We start from the raw sequence: 19,316 nt of genomic DNA, 5'->3' as shown, positions 1-19,316 counted from the left end.
AAGTGGACTTTCTGATTCAGTAGCAAATCCAAGAGGAACTTGTTTGCACCCAGTGTTCCCTTGGTGTCTGATTGCACAACATGGCCCTAACAGATAGCGGCAGATGGACAAGGGTTGGACTAGAGAATTGGGAGGCATTGAAAGTCTAAAAAGTAATATATGGAAATACACAAGCAACTCCTTTCCCCACACACACACACACACACACACACTCACACACACACACACACATATGCATTTTTGTTGACAATTACAGCTTAATATGTCATGAAAAATTGTGACTCTTTTTCCCCAAATCCCAAGGGTTCAGATGCTGCTGGACCAGTACAGGAAGAAGTCCAAGCTGTTCCGAACCAAGGTGGTGATGGTCCCCCTAGGGGACGACTTCCGCTATGCAGAGGCCTTGGAGTGGGACCAGCAGTTCCAGAACTACCAGAAGCTCTTTGACTACATGAACTCTCATCCAGAACTACACGTCAAGGTCTGACTTGTGACTTGGGTGTAAGGTTTTGATGCAGTGCATAATTGGAATGACTGATGCCCGATAGTGTAATGGTGTGTTTCGTTGGCTCCCTAATTCCTGCCCTTCTTGATTTTTTTGTGTGTGTCCAGCTATTGCAATGGTACACTGCTCTCAATAAAGCAGAAAAGTAAACTACCCTGCAGCATTGATAGATCTATTTTCAGTTTGCCTCTCAGGTACTCTATCATAAACCTGCTTTATATTCCAACTGACATATTCTGTTCTAGGCTCAGTTCGGCACCATCACGGATTACTTCAACGCTCTTCGTAAATCGGCCATAGACCCCGGTCACGCTAGTGCCTCTTTACCGGTGGTCAGCGGCGACTTCTTTACCTACGCAGACCGAGATGACCATTACTGGAGCGGCTACTTCACCTCCCGACCCTTCTACAAACGCCTAGACCGCGTGCTGGAGTCACACCTCAGGTAGAAGCACATGCAGTTCCTTTTCTGCAACTCTTTATTTCTTATTTATCATTTTCCTATTTGCAACTTATTTTTACATTTCAGTAATCCATCCAACACAGATGACATTTCTTTTGTTACAATGAGTACAGTTTCAACATAGAAAAGTGAATCACCTTAAGCACCGGATTGCTTGTCTGGTTAAGGTTGCAGGGTACACGAGGGAATACCAATTCAGCTGTCAATTGGCCAAACAATAGACCAGGCAACATAGATTATTTACTTATCTAGACTAGAGTTGTTGCTGGGAAACAGCCAAACCACAAGGCTTGGTCTATCTAGAACTAAAGTATGCTAATATATATGTGTATATGCCATATATACAGTTGAAGTCGGAAGTTTACATACACCTTAGCCAAAGACCCATGAGCTGAAAGAAATAAAAAAATAAGTAATTCTCTCTACTATTATTCTGACATGTCACATTCTAGAAATAAAGTGGTGATCCTAACTGACCTAAGACAGGGACTTTTTACTGTCTTTGGCTAAGGTGTATATAAACTTCCGACTTCAACTGTATATATGGCATATAAACATATATATTAGCATACTTTAGTTCTAGATAGACCAAGCCTTGTGGTTTGGCTGTTTCCCAGCAACAACTCTAGTCTAGATAAATAAATAATCTATGTTGCTTGATTACTTCAATGCTCTTCGTAAATCGGCCATAGACCCCGGTCACGCTAGTGCCTCTTTACCGGTGGTCAGCGGCGGGACACCTTTACCTACGAGGGAATTCCAATTTAGCTGTCAATTGGCCAAACAATAGGCCAAGCAACATAGATTAATATTACACTTTTTTTGGTTACTACATGATTCCATATGTATTATTTCATAGTTGTGATGCCTTCACTATTATTCTACAATGTAGAACATAGTAAAAATAAAGAAAAACTCTTGAACAAGTAGGTGTTCTAAACTTTTGACCGGTAGTGTATGTTGTTTAAGATGAGGGAGGACACTTTTTTTATGAGCATGGCCTTATTTCTGTTACCGCATATTGGATGGTCCAGGCTGTATCACATCCGGCCATGATTGGGAGTCCCATAGGGCGGCGCACATTTGGTTCAGCATCGCCCGGGTTTGGCCGGGGTAGGACGTCATTGTAAATAAGAATTTGTTCTTAACTGACTTGCCTAGTTAAATAAAGGTTAAATAAAAAAAAAACATTTGAAAAAATTATAATGACTGTCATTCATATTCCATTCACCAAGCTCAATGTAACGTTGATATGTTTAGGGTACCTCATGATACTCATGAAGTTGCTCCAACCTAGCTTACGAATGACAGTACATACACTACATGACCAAAAGTATGTGGACACTTGCTTGTCAAACATCTCATTAGAAAGTCATGGAAATTAATACGGAGTTGGTCCCTCCTTTAGTGCTATAGCAACCTCCATTCTTCTGGGAAGGCTTTCCACTAGAGCAGGTATTCCCAAACTGGGGGTACGCACAATGCCGTCGGGGGTATGCCAAATATTTGTAATCTTCACATTTTCAAACAGTCCATTGATATTTTCCAACGGGGTTATACATTTGGGTGAGTTTTTTTCTCTCGCCTGAGTAGCCTCGTTTCACTGCCAAAAATAAAATTGAACCGTCTAGTGTTCAACGAAATAACAACACTATGTCAAATACAGGTAGCCTAGTCAAATAATTAATATCCAATCACATTAACTGTTACTCTCTCACGGGAATTCCACTAACGGTCCGTATGTAGCCAAACGTAGCTGCTGTGCATTCCGTAGCTGCTGTGCATAAAATTTATAAATGGTTAAAAAAAGTCAGGCCCGTGTCCAAACTGCGTCAGTAGTACGGCTACTACCAGCAGTATGACACCTGCACCTGTCGACGACACAAGTTGTTCTGCTTCCACGAGCACATCCCATGCTAGCATCAGTAATTCTACATTTGTCTTTAACCCAGCTAGCATAGACAGTGACAGTTGTGAATCTTATGCAGCCGAAGAGCTACTGCCCACGTACCTGGGAAAGCACTGAACAACAGACAGGGACGTTGGACCATCGAAGGGGCGCAAATAAGATGAGAACTACATTGATTTGTCATTCACTTATATAGGTAATAGTGCCTTTCCTCAGCCACAGTGTGTTATATGTGCAAAAGCACAACTCAATGAAACCTTCACTTTTGCGTAGACATTTAGAAACAAAACATGCCAATTTGAAAAATAAGCCTCAGGAGTTTTTTGAGCGAGAATTAAGACGACTTTTGAGTAGTAAGACATGCATGAAAGCAACAGATACCATTAATAAGAAGGGGCTAGAAGCATCTTACATGATGAGCTACCGAGTGGCTAGGACAGGCAAGCATCATACTATTGTGGAGGACTTCAATCTTCCTGCTGCCGCGGATATGGCTGGGACAATGCTGCGAGAAAAGGCCCAAAAAACGTTACAGACAATGCCTTCATCAAACAACACTGTTTCAGCCTCCCGAGTGACCCAGTTGTCTAAGCCACTGCATCGCAGTGCTATCTGTGCCACTAGAGATTCTGAGTTCATGTCCAGGCTCTGTCGCAGCCGACTGCGACCGGGAGACCCATGGGGCGTCGCACAATTGACCCAGCGTCGTCCAGGTTAGGGGAGGGTTTGGCCGGCAGGGATGTCCTTGTCCCATCGCACACTAGCAACTTCTGTGGCGGGCCGGGGGCACGCTGACATGGTCACCAGGTGTACAGTGTTTCCTTTGACACATTGGTGCGGCTGGCTTCCGGGTTAATTGGGCATTGTGTGGCTTGGTTAGGTTGTGTTTCAGAGGACACACGGCTCTCGACCTTCGCCTCTCCTGAGTCTGTACGGGAGTTGCAGTGATGAGACACGACTGTAACTATCAATTGAATACTATGAAAATGAGGTTAAAAAAAAAATCACTGTTTCACGTCGTGTCAGGGCCAAGAGATGATTTGAAACAAGTACTGTTTCGTATACAAGCCAGTGAATTCTAAGTGTTACAGCTGGATGAGTCAACAGACGTGGCGGGCCTGGCACAGCTCCTGGTATATGCCCGTTACGTTTATGGGTTAATTAAGGAAGACCTCCTCTTCTGCAAACCACTGAAAACCAGAACAACATGAGAATATATTTTTAAAGTACTGGACAGCTTTGCGACATCAAATGGACTTTGGTGGTTAGATGTGTTGGTATCTGTACTGATGGCGCAAAAGCCATGACAGGGAGACATATTGGAGTGGTAACGCGCGTGCAAGCAGTTGCCCCCGACGCCACTTGAGTACACTGCAGCATCCACCGAGAGGCTCTTGCTGCCAAATCAAATCAAATCAAATGTATTTATATAGCCCTTCGTACATCAGCTGATATCTCAAAGTGCTGTACAGAAACCCAGCCTAAAACCCCAAACAGCAAGCAATGCATGTGTAGTAGCACGGTGGCTAGGAAAAACTCCCTAGAAAGGCCAAAACCTAGGAAGAAACCTAGAGAGGAACCAGGCTATGTGGGGTGGCCAGTCCTCTTCTGGCTGTGCCGGGTGGAGATTATAACAGAACATGGCCAAGATGTTCAAATGTTCATAAATGACCAGCATGGTCCAATAATAATAAGGCAGAACAGTTGAAACTGGAGCAGCAGCATGGCCAGGTGGACTGGGGACAGCAAGGAGTCATCATGTCAGGTAGTCCTGAGGCATGGTCCTAGGGCTCAGGTCCTCCGAGAGAGAGAAAGAAAGAGAGAAAGAGAGAATTAGAGAGAGCACACTTAAATTCACACAGGACACCGAATAGGACAGGAGAAGTACTCCAGATATAACAAACTGACCCTAGCCCCCGGACACATAAACTACTGCAGCATAAATACTGGAGGCTGAGACAGGAGGGGTCAGGAGACACTGTGGCCCCATCCGAGGACACCCCCGGACAGGGCCAAACAGAAAGGATATAACCCCACCCACTTTGCCAAAGCACAGCCCCCACACCACTAGAGGGATATCTTCAACCACCAACTTACCATCCTGAGACAAGGCCGAGTATAGCCCACAAAGATCTCCGCCACGGCACAACCCAAGGGGGGGCGCCAACCCAGACAGGAAGATCACAACAGTGACTCAACCCACTCAAGTGACGCACCCCTCCCAGGGACGGTATGAAAGAGCCCCAGTAAGCCAGTGACTCAGCCCCTTAGGGTTAGAGGCAGAGAATCACAGTGGAAAGAGGGGAACCGGCCAGGCAGAGACAGCAAGGGCGGTTCGTTGCTCCAGAGCCTTTCCGTTCACCTTCACACTCCTGGGCCAGACTACACTCAATCATATGACCCACTGAAGAGATGAGTCTTCAGTAAAGACTTAAAGGTTGAGACCGAGTTTGCGTCTCTTACATGGGTAGGCAGACCATTCCATAAAAATGGAGCTCTATAGGAGAAAGCCCTGCCTCCAGCTGTTTGCTTAGAAATTCTAGAGGCCTGCGTCTTGTGACCGTAGCGTACGTGTAGGTATGTACGGCAGGACCAAATCAGAGAGATAGGTAGGAGCAAGCCCATGTAATGCTTTGTAGGTTAGCAGTAAAATCTTGAAATCAGCCCTTGCCTTAACAGGAAGCCAGTGTAGGGAGGCTAGCACTGGAGTAATATGATCAGATTTTTTGGTTCTAATCAGGATTCTAGCAGCCGTATTTAGCACTAACTGAAGTTTATTTAGTGCTTTATCCGGGTAGTCGGAAAGTAGAGCATTGCAGTAGTCTAACCTAGAAGCCAAGAGAATGCCTGACAGGTCGAAAGACGTGTTGGACACTACCGTGAAAATGGTTAACTTTGTTAAAGCAAGGCCCCTGAACTCTCATGTATTTTATGCACTATGCAATGATATGGGCAGCGACCATGTAACGCTTTTACAACATACAGAAATGCACTGGTTATCAAGGGGCAGAGTATTGCCCCTTTTTTTGAGAGACGAGCTTAAAGTTTTCTTTACTGACCATCATTTTCACTTGTCTGACTGCTTGCATGATGATGAGTTTCTCACACAACTGGCCTATCTGGGTGATATTTTTCTCGCCTGAATGATCTGAACCTAGGATTACAGGGACTCTCCACAACTATATTCAATGTGCGCGACAAAATTGAGGCTATGATTAAGAAGTTGGAACTCTTCTCTGTCTACATTATTAAGGACAACACACAGGTCTTTCCTTTCATTGTATGATTTTTTGTGTGCAAATGAACTCAAGTTTACGAACAATGTCAAATGTGATATAGCGAAGCACTTGAGTGAGTTAGGTGCGCAATTACGCAGGTACTTTCCCAAAACGGATGACACAAACAACTGGATTCGTTATCCCTTTCATGCCCTGCCTCCAGTCCACTTAACAAGAGAGCCTCATCAAAATTGCAACAAGCGGTTCTGTGAAAATGGAATTTAATCAGAAGCCACTGCCAGATTTCTGGATTGGGCTGCGCTCAAGAGTTTCTTGCCTTGGCAAATCACGCTGTTAAGACACTGATGCCCTTTGCAACCACGTACCTATGTGAGAGTGGTTTCTCGGCCCTCACTAGCATGAAAACTAAATACAGACCGTGTGTGGAAAATGATTTAAGACTGAGACTCTCGCCAATACAACCCAACATTGTAGAGTTATGTGCATCCTGTCAAGCACATCCTTCTCATTAATTCACAATTTTAAAAGTTATATTTGTAAGATGGATGAATAAAGAGCAAAAGTATTGATAATTATTATATTATTATTTGTGCCCTGTCCTATAAGAGCTCTTTGTCACTTCCCACGAGCTGGGTTCTGACAAAAACTCACACTCATTCTTATGTTTAATACATGTATTGTATAGTGTGTGTGTGGCAGGCTTACAATGATGGCAAAAAACAACATTTGAGAGTGCGCTGACCCTGGTACTAGAGGGGTATGCAACTGGACGTTGAATGTTATTTATTTTATTTAGTAATTTTTTTTTACCCCTTTTTCTCCCCAATTTCGTGGTATCCAATTGTTGTAGTAGCTACTATCTTGTCTCATCGCTACAACTCCCGTACGGGCTCGGGAGAGACGAAGATTGGAAGTCATGCGTCCTCCGATACACAACCCAACCAAGCCGCACTGCTTCTTAACACAGCGTGCATCCAACCCGGAAGCCAGCCGCACCAATGCGCCGGAGGAAACACCGTGCACCTGGCCACCTTGGTTAGCGCACACTGCGCCCAGCCCGCCACAGGAGTCGCTGGTGTGCGATGAGACAAGGACACCCCTACCGACCAAGCCCTCCTTAACCCGGGCGACGCTAGGCCAATTGTGCGTCGCCCCACGGACCTCCCGGTCGCGGCCGGTTACGACAGAGCCTGGGCGCGAACCCAGGGACTGCAGTACAGCGCCCTTAACCACTGCGCCACCCGGGAGGCCCCGGACGTTGAATGTTTGAAAGGTTACGGGACTATAACAAGTTTGGGAACTACTGCGCTAGAGCATTAGTGAGATTGGGCACTGACGTTAGCTGATTAGGCCTGGCTCGCAGTTGGCGTTCAAACTCATTCCAATGGTGTTCGATGGGGTTGAGGTCAGGGCTCTGTGCAGGCCAGTCAAGTTCTTTCATACCCGATCTTGACAAACATTTTCTGTATTGACCTCAATTTGTGCAGGGGGCATTGCCATGCTGAAACAGGATAGAGCCTTCCCCAAACTGTTGCCACAAAGTTGAAAGCTCAGAATTGTCTAGAATATCATTGTATGCTGTAGCGTCTAGCAGGAACCATGAAAAACAGCCCCAGACCATTTTTGTTCTCCACCAAACTTTACAGTTGGCACAATGCATTTGGGCAGGTAGCTTCAGCACTTGTCGGTCCCGTTCTGTGAGCTTGTGTGGCCTACTACTTCACGACTGAGCCGTTGTTGCTCCTAGACATTTTCACTTCACAATAACAGCAATAACACAATAACATCCTATGACGGTGCCACGTTCAAAGTCACTGAGCTCTTCAGTACGGGCCATTCTACTGCCAATGTTTGTCAATGAAGATTACATAGCTGTGTGCTTGATTTTATACACCTGCCAGCAATGGATGTGACTGAAATAGCCGAATTCACTAATTTGAACGGGGGTCCTACATACTTTTGGCCATGTAGTGTAGGTGCACAGGTCGAGAGAAATGTGACAAGACATTGACACAATCAATACCGCCTTGCACAATCTTACCTGCATCTAGCTGATCTAGGGTGTAATCATTAGTCTAACAGTTGCAAATGAGAGTTTCTTTTGGTCAATTTCAGGTATGTTTATCCCCATTTTGTTCCATTTGCTTCCATTTAAGATAAAAAAAAAAAAAAACAGAATCAGCGGAATGAATACACCCCTGATCATACGCAAAGACAGTTCATAGCAGCCACATTCAAACAGAATGATCCTTTTGATCGTTGGATAATTCCTTCTCGCATCTACGCGTTCTCCTCCTCTCACCTTTTCCTTTCGCTTGTGGACTTCAGTGCACAACACATCAGTTGTCTGTAACCAGGCGAAAAAACCTTTCCAAGCCAAATCTTTATATCATAAACACTAACCGCTACACACAGCCTACATCGTGGTAACCATATTAGCTAACGTCAAGTCAACATAGCTACCCGAACTAAAGTGTTCGTAAAGGCGCTACAATCATGCTGTACAGTGTACTGTTAGAAAGCAGTTTAGCAGTTTCACCAGCGGGCCCCGGTGGCAATAAATTCATCAAACCAAGAGCTTACCTTGACTTGGAATAGTTCCAGTGTTGGATAGCCATAGCCAGCTAGGTAACATTAAATCTCTCTCTGTTGGAGTAGGCTAAACTCTCTAGCTGCATTTGCTAGGTCAATAAGTGAAAATGAAAAAAATATGAAATATAGCTAGCTCTCTCTCTCGCGCACGTGCTTCTCCTTAATTTTTGAATAAAATAATTAGTTCAAAACTGTTCGGCTATTGTCTTTCTCTCTCTTTGAGTCACCTACTCACCCCATTTTATTCACTGCAGTGATAGCTAGCTGTAGCTTATGCTTTCAGTACTAGTTTCATTCTCTGATCCTTTGATTGGGTGGACAACATGTCAGTTCATGCTGCAAGAGCTCTGATAGGCCTGGAGAACGTCCTCCGGAAGTTGTCATAATTACTGTTTAAGTCTATGGAAGGGAGTGAGATCCACGAGCCTCCAGGGTTTTGTATTGAAGTCATAAAATAAAATAGATCAGATATACAGTGTAGAAATTGTTAATGTTGCCCATTATCAGCAACCATCACTCCTGTGTTCCAATGGCACTTTGTGTTAGCTAATCCAAGTTTAGAATTTTAAAAGGCTAATTGATCATTAGAAAACCATTTTGCAATTATGTTAGCACAGCTGAAAACTGTTCTGATTAAAGAATCAATAAATCTGGCCTTCTTTAGACAAGTTGAGTATCTGGAGCGTCAGCATTTGTGGGTTCAATTACAGGCTCAAAATGTCCAGAAACAAATAACTTTCTTCTGAAACTCGTCAGTCTATTCTTGTTCTGAGAAATTAAGGCTATTCCATGCGACAAATTGCCAGGAAACTGAAGATCTCGTATAACGCTGTGTACTACTCCCTTCACAGAACAGCGCAAACTGGCTCTAACCAGAATAGAAAGTGGGAGGCTCCGGTGCACAACTGAGCAAGAGGACAAGTACATTAGAGTGTCTAGTTTGAGAAACAGACGCCTCACAAGTCCTCAACAGGCAGCTTCATTAAATAGTACCCACAAAATACCAGTCTCAACGTCAACAGTGAAGAGGTGACTCCAGGATGCTGGCCTTCTAGGCAGAGTTCCTATGTCCAGTGTCTGTGTTCTTTTGCCCATCTTCATCTTTTCTTTTTATTGGCCAATCTGAGATATGGCTTTTTCTTCCAACTCTGCAGCGATGCTCCCCATTCTACCTTACAGAGCTTGAGAGGATCTGTAGAGAAGAATGGGAGAAACTCCCCAAATACAGGTGTGCCAAGCGTCATACCTAAGAAGACTTGAGGCTGTAATCACTGCCAAAGGTGCTTCAACCAAGTACCGACTAAAGGGTCTGAATACTTATGTAAATGTCATAAATCAGTGTAGATGAAGAAGAGGAGACAGGTTAAAGAAGGATGTTTAAGCCTTGAGACAATTTAGACATGGATTGTGTATGTGTGCCATTCAGAGGGTGAATGAGCAAGACAAAATATTTAAGTGCCTTTGAATGGGGTATGGTAGTAGGTGCCAGGCACACCGGTTTGTGTGCGTCAAGAACTGCAACGCTGCTGGGTTTTTCACAGTTTCCTGTGTCTATCAAGCGTGATCCACCACCCAAAGGAAATCCAGCCAACTTGACACAACTATGTGAAGCAATGGAGCTAACATGGAACATGGGCCAGCATCCATGTGGAACGCTTTCCACATTTTGTTGTGTTACAGCCTGAATTTAAAATGGATTACATTTTGATGCTGTGTCACTGATCTCGACATACCCCACGATGTCAAAGTGGAATTATGTTTTTAAATTAATATTTTTTTGTAATTAATAAAACATGAAAAGCTGAAATGTCTCGAGTCAATAAGTATTCAATCCCTTTTTTATGGCAATTCCAACACAACACATCACTGAGTACCACTCTTCATTTTATCAAGCATGATGGTGGCTGCATCATGTTATGAGTATGCTTGTCATCAGCAAGGACTATGGAGTTTTTTAGGATGAAAAGAAAAAGGAATAGAGCTAAGCACAGGCACTGGGAGACAAATTCACCTTTAAGTAGGACAATAACCTAAAACACAAGGCCAAATATACACTTGAGTTACTAACCAAGAACACATTGATTGTTCTTGAGTAGCCTAGTTACAGTTTTGACTTAAAATCGGCTTGAAAATCTATAGCAAGACTTGCAAATGGCTGTCTAGCAATGACCAACAACCAACTTGACTGAGGTTGAATATTTTTTTCATAATAATGTGCAAATATTGTACAATATAGGTTTGCAAAACTCTTAGAGACTTACCCAGAAAGACTCACTGCTGTAATTGCCGATAAAGGTGATTCTAACATGTATTGACTCAGGGGGATGAATACTTATCTAATAAACATATATTAGTGTTTTATTTTCCTTTAATTAAAAAAAGATGACATTTTTCTTCCAATATGACATTACACAGGATTGTATAGATTGTTGTATTTAAAAAATAAATAAATAATTCCATCCATTATAATCCCACTTTGTAACACAACAAAATGTGGGAAAGTAATGGGTTGTGATTACTTTCTGACAGCACTGTATATGCTAATGAGTGAATGAAACAAATGCAAATGTGAATTAACAATTGCTTCAATTGCTTAATTTTTTTGTGTGTAGAAGAACAAGCTGTAGGATGAAAAATAGCTGCGTTTTGGCACGGGTAAAGCCGACTAGCCCTAGCTAACGCTACCTAGCTAACACTATCTTACAAATCGATACTTGGGGTCAAAGTATCGATAAAATATAGTCCAAAATAATGTTGCGATATGTAACTAACATTTTTTCCCCCCCAATACTACTGTCACCTTGCCGGAGGGGGTTAAATCCCCCAGCAGGTGCAACCAAGCCAGACAGGTTGAAGGGTAGGAGGCAGACCAAGCAGTCTCTGGCCCTGCAGGTTGGGGGTTGTGCATGGGGCTAACTCCTCCACCACATAAACAATAACTTGCTACAGAAACCTTTACTAAAGAAAGAAACAGACTGGATCAAAGGCAATGACCCAGGGGGGATATTCTCTCTCCCGTGACTGAAGGATAAAGGCTAGTGCTAACTTAAAAGCCATTAAAGTCAAGTCTGTCTGGTCAGTGTTTGAGGTTATTAGATGGTGGATCATTAGATTGGCTTTCATTTCTTTCTTCATCAACTGTCTAAAACACTTTGGAGTGAGAAGACCAAACTTGAATATTTTATTGGATTGATACTTCAACATTCATCAATACGCAAGAGTAGTTGATGAGAAACATTTCATTAAAAATGTAAATGAACGTTTTTAACAATCCTATTATTTTAACCAAGCCTTTCTAATCAGGCCCAGTTGGAGATGTGGTTATTATTCAAGGTTCATTTATGGTCTATCTCAGTTGCTTCAAATGTAAAAATAACAATTATCTGTTTAATGTACAGTGGATTAGTTTCATCATGTCTTTGATTGGGTTACAGTATTCTTTATTTGGATCCCCGTGAACTGACACCTTGGCAACCGCTAGTCTTCCTGGTATCTTCTAGTCAAGTGTTTCTTCTATAACTAAAAGTACCAGGTACCCAAACTTCTGGCCAAAAGTTTTGCTACTCTCTACTGATACGGGGTAAAGACCCTCAGTCACGGTGTTTACACCTGTATTCTCAGCAGGTATTGATTCCCTTTGTTTTGACTGTTCAGATAAAGGCATAATCTTACTGGATCCCTGGTGTGAGACAGTCAAGGTGGTCAGTGCAGGAACTAAGCACACAGAGATGACTGTGGATAAGAGGTCTGTCTGTCTGTCTGTCTGCGTGTGTGTGTGTGTGTGTGTGCACCATTGTGTTTGATCAGACTCAGTAGTAGAGCAGTAATGAATGTCTCCTCTCCTGCCCCAGGTCCCACTGTCTACAAAGCCTTTAACCAGCAGCACAGGCAGGGTTCTGGGGCCTCAACACTGGGGTATCTCCCTCTCCACCACAGACTGTCTATCTCCCTGTGAGCCCCCACAGACAAAGCCCTCATTACAGACCAACCTCCAGACCCCCCACATACACATAGCATCTCACACACCATTGCCCAGAGCAGAGAAATACCAAGTGAGAAAAGTTCCAGCAGGGAAAGAGTTTAAGTCCATTTGAACTTTGAATCTGTTCTGTCCTGCTGAGGTCTCAAGATTGTCTAAGCGTCTATTCTTATGCTTGAACTTCATAACAGAAAGGAGTTTATGTTAGATTCAGTATACCAACAGATACTGTATGGATGGATTCGTGCATTGTCTTCAAACACATGACTGTATTTGCATTTGATGGTGTCTAAATATAGGAAGGGAAATGGGTAATCACAACAAAGTCGTTAAATTAGTCTTAGTACTCAACCGGTGACTGCTTTCAAGCTGCAAACAAGACTGTGCACAGTATGTGTATAGATGTAGGTCTGCCTGCTCTCCTCCTCAATTCTCTTAAAGAGTTGTTCCCTTCAAAGTCATTGTCTTGTTCTGTAAATATGTCTTTCTCTGTGAAAGGAGGCAACACTATTGGCTTTTTACATGGTATGTTTGGGTCAGTAGCCTCAGTCTATTGTTTTATGTGACAAGCTCTCAAGATTCAGTCAGTGCATTGAAATCCTAGGGCTCCCCAGTCCTGTTCTTGTTCAAAGACTTAGAGATAGGTACATGATTGTCCTTAGATTGATCAAATATTTTGGTTTTCGTGTTAAAACATGATTTTATTAGAGATCTACCACAAACAAGAGGTGTTGCTCTGCCATTGTCAATCTAGAACAATCTAGATGGACACAGTTAGACACATAGGACATGATCAACGGTGATCAAGATGCACAATCAAATATCGAGAGAAAAAGCAGTAAACAAGTTACACAGCAGTAAAAAACTGGCCTATGACTTTAAGAGTGCTTACATTGATTCTCTCAGTTCCATCCCTCAGCTCTATAAACAAGTGGCAGGGCTTCCACTGGGCTGAAACAATCTCAGAATTAGAACTTGTAACACTGGTTGTCTCTGATTCCCTGATAACAACTAACAGTTAGTTTCACAAGGCTGGAGCAGTTTAAGAAAAGCCTCATCTGCCAGCTGTTTTCCTTGATACTTTAGGGATAATGGGAAAATCTCTATTTTGTGAGCCGAGCAGCTCATTTTTCATTGCTGTAGCTCGGGGGTTAAATGGGTTCAATAACACAAGCTGAGACTCTGATTGCAAACAAATACTGGAGATTTCCAACTGTAGTCAATTTGGAGTACTTTACTTATCTCTTGGTCCGTGATGAACCCCTATATCAACAACTATTTGTCAATTAGTGAACATGGGTCGTGTTCAGGACTGCACAATGTTTTGCAACAGTATTTTTTATTTTTTGTTATTGGTCAAATTCAGATTCAAATGACATGGCATCTCACCGTTTAAAACATTTCAGACACAGATGTCTGTCTTTGTCTTGGTGCCATGGAAAGGAAAACTCATGTGAAGAAAATAACTATTCCCTTTGTCTGTCCTTCAGGGCAGCTGAGATCCTTTACTCCCTGACCCTGGCTAATATTCAGAGGTTTGGGAAGCTGAATGATTTCCCAGCTGTGGAGAACAACAGACTGCTCACTGAAGCCAGGAGGAACCTGGGCCTGTTCCAGCATCATGACGCCATCACAGGCACCGGCAAGGACATGGTAGTGATCGACTACGGTACCAGGTGTCACTCTGGTTTATGACTTTTATTTGTTTTCATTGTCTTATTTGATTTGGAGAGATGCAGTGTAGACATGGACACACTGATTAATCATGAGTTAAAGGGATTGCACTGACATGGTTTAGTGATTATACTGTATTCAGCGTTGGGACGTAGACATTGGTTGAATGAAAGTGAAACACTATTTGACTCTGAGCTTTGACTGCTTTCCTCTGGGCATTTACTAAAAACAATTCTCTCTTCTCAGGTTGTTTCATTCCATTTTGAATTTGAACCAAGTGATTGTCAACTCCGCACACTGGCTGGTGTTAAAGGACAAAAGTGCATACAGTCACAATCCGTCAAAAGCCTTTCTTCAAATGGTGAGTAAATTTCGGTGTTTTAATTTCGGTGTTGAAACAAGGGTGTTGGTTGTGCATAGCAACATTTTCAGATTAGTAGAGTGATTTTCAAAGGGTGACGGTTGATGGTGGTGGTACAGGGAGTGAAGTGCATGCAGTAGCTACCTTTTGAAGTGTTTATTTACCATACTCTACCTTCGACAAAATCCCTCCAGCAGGCACAACATCAGGATTTTAATATGCAAATTGCCCCGGCAGGAAGTCAACATCAATTTTCAGAGAAATGTAACCTCTTCCACTTCGTTGTTTTGCTACAGCAGCTGAAAATATGCTTGATATGAATCTCACTCACCCCAACCTAATGACATTTGTATTGGGAAGTGAATGAGCCTTAGACGCTTAAATAGCTTCTCAATTCCCAAAAGTGGGAGCCAATACCACAACAACAAAATTAAATACATTTTTCAAATGTGTCTCAAAGAATTGAAAATAGTCTGTGGACTATGTGTTGGTGTAGCTACACCAGATGTGTTATTTTGCAAATCAACTCAATCTCATGCAAATTTCTCTCAGGATGACATCCAGCCTTCTCAAGATGCCCTGCCTCAAAAAAACGTTCTGAAAATCAGCTCACAGCCTAGGTATGTCGCTGTAAAAATATTACTCCCTTTTCCCTCACAACATTCTGGCTGATATTATGGCCCCTTATGACCCCACATTCCAAATATGTCTTAGAAAAGTATAGGAAGTTATAGTCTGGTCAGGTTGAACAGTTTTGTCTGGATATGTGTCTGTACTTTCAGACTTATCAGATCAAAACATTAGCAGCTTGTACCAACAGATCTTTTTCCCCCAGGTCTGTGGTCGTCTACAACCCCACGGAGCAGGACCGCACGTCAGTGGTGACCGTGTACGTGAACACGCCCCACGTGTGTGTGATCACAGACCACGATCACCCCGTCCCCGCTCAGGTTAGCGCAGTCTGGGACGACTCCACCACAGCTTCCACAGAGGCCTTCCAGGTATGAGTGTCTGTTACATTGTTTTGTTATCAATTATTTTTGTATATCCTTTATTTATCCAGGTTAATTCCCTGCATCAATTGTTTTTTATTAAGCTTCAAATTCAGATACATTCATGAATGATAATATGAGTATCAGGTAGTATCAGGCAGTATCAAGTATTAACATGCAGTATCAGGTAGTATCAAGCAGTATCAGCTAATATCAGGCAGTATCAGGTATTATCTGGCTGTATCTGGCAGTATCAGGTAGTAAGGCAGGCAGTATCAGGTCATATCAGGCAGTATCATGCAGTTTCCGGTAGTATCAAGCCGTATAAAGCAGTATCAGGTAATATCAGGCAGTACAGTATCTGACAGTATCAGGTAATGTCAGGCAGGCAGTATCAGGTATTATCACCTAGTATCAGGCAGTATCTGGCAGTATCAGGTAGTAATGTAGGCTGTATCAGGTATTATCACACAGTATCAGGTCATATCAGGCAGTATCAGGCAGTATCAGGTAGTATCAGGCAATATCAGGTAGTATTAGGTAGTGTCAAGCAGTATCAGGTAATGTCAGGCAGGCAGTATCAGGTATTATCACGCAGTATCAGGCAGTATCAGGTAACATCAGGCAGTATCAGGTATTATCATGCAGTATCTGGCAGTATTAGGTAGTAAGGCAGGTAGTATCATGTAGTAAGCTAGGCAGTTTCAGGTAATATCAGGCAGAATCAGGTAGTATCATGCATTATCAGGCAGTATCTGGCAGTATCAAGTAGTAAGGCAGGCAGTATCATGCAGTATCAGGTCATATCAGGCAGTAAGTTTCAGGCAGTTTCAGGTAGTATCAAGCCTTTTCAAGCAGTATCAGGTAATATCAGGCAGTATCTGACAATATCTGGCAGTATCAGGTAGTAAGGCAGGTAGTATCAGGTATTATCAAGCGGTATCAGGTATTATCACGCAGTATCAGGTATTATCACGCAGTATCAGATATTATCACGCGTATCAGGTAGGCTTGTCACGATACCAACATTTACAAACAATCTGATACCAGGCAAAGTATCACGATGCCGGCTATCATTGGGATACCACGGTGGGAAAAAAATCAGTAACCTAGCATCCTGTTCGCCCCTTCCCGGATGCTTGTCACGGAAATTCACAACTTCTACTCAATACAGCACATTGAATTTAACTTACCTGTGATTTGAGTGCAGGAATGGAAGTTAACAGACACATTCACTCACTCACGCTCCCTCCCACACACACACACATGCACACGCACACACGCACACACACACACACACGCACACACACACACACACACACACACACACGCACACACACACACACACACACACGCACACACACGTGCACGCACACGCACACACACACGCACACACACACACACACACGCACACACACACACACACACACACACACACACACACACACACACACACACACACACACACACACACACCACTCTCTCTCTCTCTCTCTCTCTCCCGCAAATATACATACACACACTGATCCCAACTTTTAAACGTTAAGCACCAAACAGTATTTAAGGAGCACCAGAAATAAATAGATTGATGATGTAGTTTAGTTTTACATTAGATGAATAGCAGACCCTTTTCCTTTCTTCCTGTGCCTATAAAATTTGCCTAGACCTACTGTCAATTTACCAGATTGTTAGCTGAACAACGTTGTTTGTTATCAAACCAATAATTAGCGACCTGGGATTAGTTTAAAACAGACTGCGACATGGTTTGTGAAATTATATCAAATGCGCGTGAATCCCAATAGAAAGAAAAAAGGTATCTCTGGTAATATGGTGCTTTGTGTGATATATTGTTGTCTCTACCTTCATGCCCTTTGTGCTGTTGTCTGTACCCTGTTTAGTGCTGCTACCATGTTGTGTTGCTACCATGTTGTTGTCATGTTGTGTTGCTGCCATGCTGTGTTGTCATGTGTTGCTGCCATGCTATGTTGTTGTCTTAGGTCTCTCTTTATGTAGCGTTGTCTCTCTTGTCGTGATGTGTGTTTTGTCCTATATTTTTATTTAATTTATTTATATTTTTAATCCCAGCCCCCGTCCCCGCAAGATGCCTTTTGGTTGGCCGTCGTTGTAAATAAGAATTTGTTCTTAAATGACTTGCCTAGTTAAAAAATAAATAAAATAAAAAACATGGTCATATTGTTTTAACTGTTTAGGCTAGAGACAAGCTGTTTTCTTTGCTGTAAAGCTGCAAGCATGCCTGACACTCAGAGGCTGCATGGCAGTGAACTTGCAAAGTCTACTCAGACTAGTCAGTGCTCTTGGTTGTAACAATGCATCAACAACATTGCTCACTTTGCACGCTGCTCCAATTTAACAAGTGTACAAATGTAAAAAGACTCATCAGGATCTGGGTTTGCATCCATGCTCGCTATCACGGCTAAATTATATATTTTTAAAACTGACGGAGGAATAGACGCGCATGAAGAGCAGATGGAGAGAAGCAGGTGAGTGAGGATTGGTAGGAGATGCAGAGAGAAGCAGGTGAGTGAGGACTGGTAGGAGATGCAGAGAGAAGCAGGTGAGTGAGGACTGGTAGGAGATGCAGAGAGAAGCAGGTGAGTGAGGACTGGTAGGAGATGCAGGTGAGTGAGGACTGGCAGGGGACGCATAGAGAAGCAGGTGAGTGAGGGCTGGCAGGGGACGCAGAGAGAAGCAGGTGAGTGAGGGCTGGCAGGGAACGCAGAGAGAAGCTGGTGCGTGAGGGCTGGTAGGGGACGTTGAGAGAAGCAGGTGAGTGAGTGCTGGCAGGGGAGGGGACGCAGAGAGAAGCAGGTGAGTGAGGCCTGGCAGGGGACGCAGAGAGAAGCAGGTGAGTGAGGGCTGGTAGGGGATGAGGCTGGATGATTACAGCTGACACATGTGATATGCGCATGAAAGTGAAGTGGATATGATTGGACCTGCGAATTCAAGAGACTAGTAGCTGATGTTTCAATTCAACTGAATTTATAAACCAAACCGACTTTATAAATATTTTATAACAGGCGCCAGCAGGTTCTTTAGATCGGTAGGGCTGAAAAAGTTGGTAGTATCATATGAAACTACTGTACTACGGTATTCTAAAATGTTGGTATCATAAGTATCATGACGTTTTGGCATTGTGATATTAACGTGGTACCAGTATACTGTTCAACATTAGTATCAGGTAGTATCGGGCAGTATCAGGTCCAATCATCCTGTGTTCTGCCTTACAAACAGGACAACGGAGTGGATCCTATGCAGCGACCCAAAAAAAACGACTCCGAAAGAGAGGGAAACGAGGCGGTCTTCTGGTCAGACTCCGGAGACGGGCACAGCGCACACCACTCCCTAGCATTCTTCTTGCCAATGTCCAGTCTCTTGACAACAAGGTTGATGAAATCCGAGCAAGGGTAGCATTCCAGAGGGACATCAGAGACTGTAACGTTCTTTGCTTCACGGAAACGTGGCTTACTGGAGAGACGCTATCCGAAGCGGTGCAGCCAACAGGTTTCTCCACGCATCGCGCAGACAGGAAAAAACATCTTTCTGGTAAAAAGAGGGGCGGGGGCGTATGCCTTATGACTAAC

The 19,316-nt window shown here is 43.2% G+C and overlaps 2 protein-coding genes across 2 annotated transcripts in view; one reads left to right on the top strand and one right to left on the bottom strand.

Annotated features, from left to right (window-relative positions):
• Positions 1-19,316, bottom strand: part of LOC139422782 (E3 ubiquitin-protein ligase Praja-2-like) — a 158,015-nt gene that overhangs the window by 38,211 nt on the left and 100,488 nt on the right. The gene's annotated exons all lie outside the window — the stretch shown is intronic.
• The window catches only part of LOC139422779 (alpha-mannosidase 2-like), a 54,670-nt gene that overhangs the window by 16,385 nt on the left and 18,969 nt on the right, over positions 1-19,316 (top strand). Inside the window, exons 8-13 of the mRNA XM_071174117.1 lie at positions 304-481; positions 751-950; positions 14,178-14,363; positions 14,608-14,722; positions 15,275-15,342; positions 15,558-15,723. Of these exons, the coding sequence (XP_071030218.1) occupies positions 304-481; positions 751-950; positions 14,178-14,363; positions 14,608-14,722; positions 15,275-15,342; positions 15,558-15,723 (913 nt within the window). The remainder of the gene's footprint in view (positions 1-303; positions 482-750; positions 951-14,177; positions 14,364-14,607; positions 14,723-15,274; positions 15,343-15,557; positions 15,724-19,316) is intronic.

The sequence above is a fragment of the Oncorhynchus clarkii genome, chromosome 12, assembly GCF_045791955.1.
Source record: "Oncorhynchus clarkii lewisi isolate Uvic-CL-2024 chromosome 12, UVic_Ocla_1.0, whole genome shotgun sequence".
NCBI lineage: Eukaryota > Metazoa > Chordata > Actinopteri > Salmoniformes > Salmonidae > Oncorhynchus > Oncorhynchus clarkii.
This window is presented reverse-complemented; position numbering and strand designations above follow the sequence as displayed.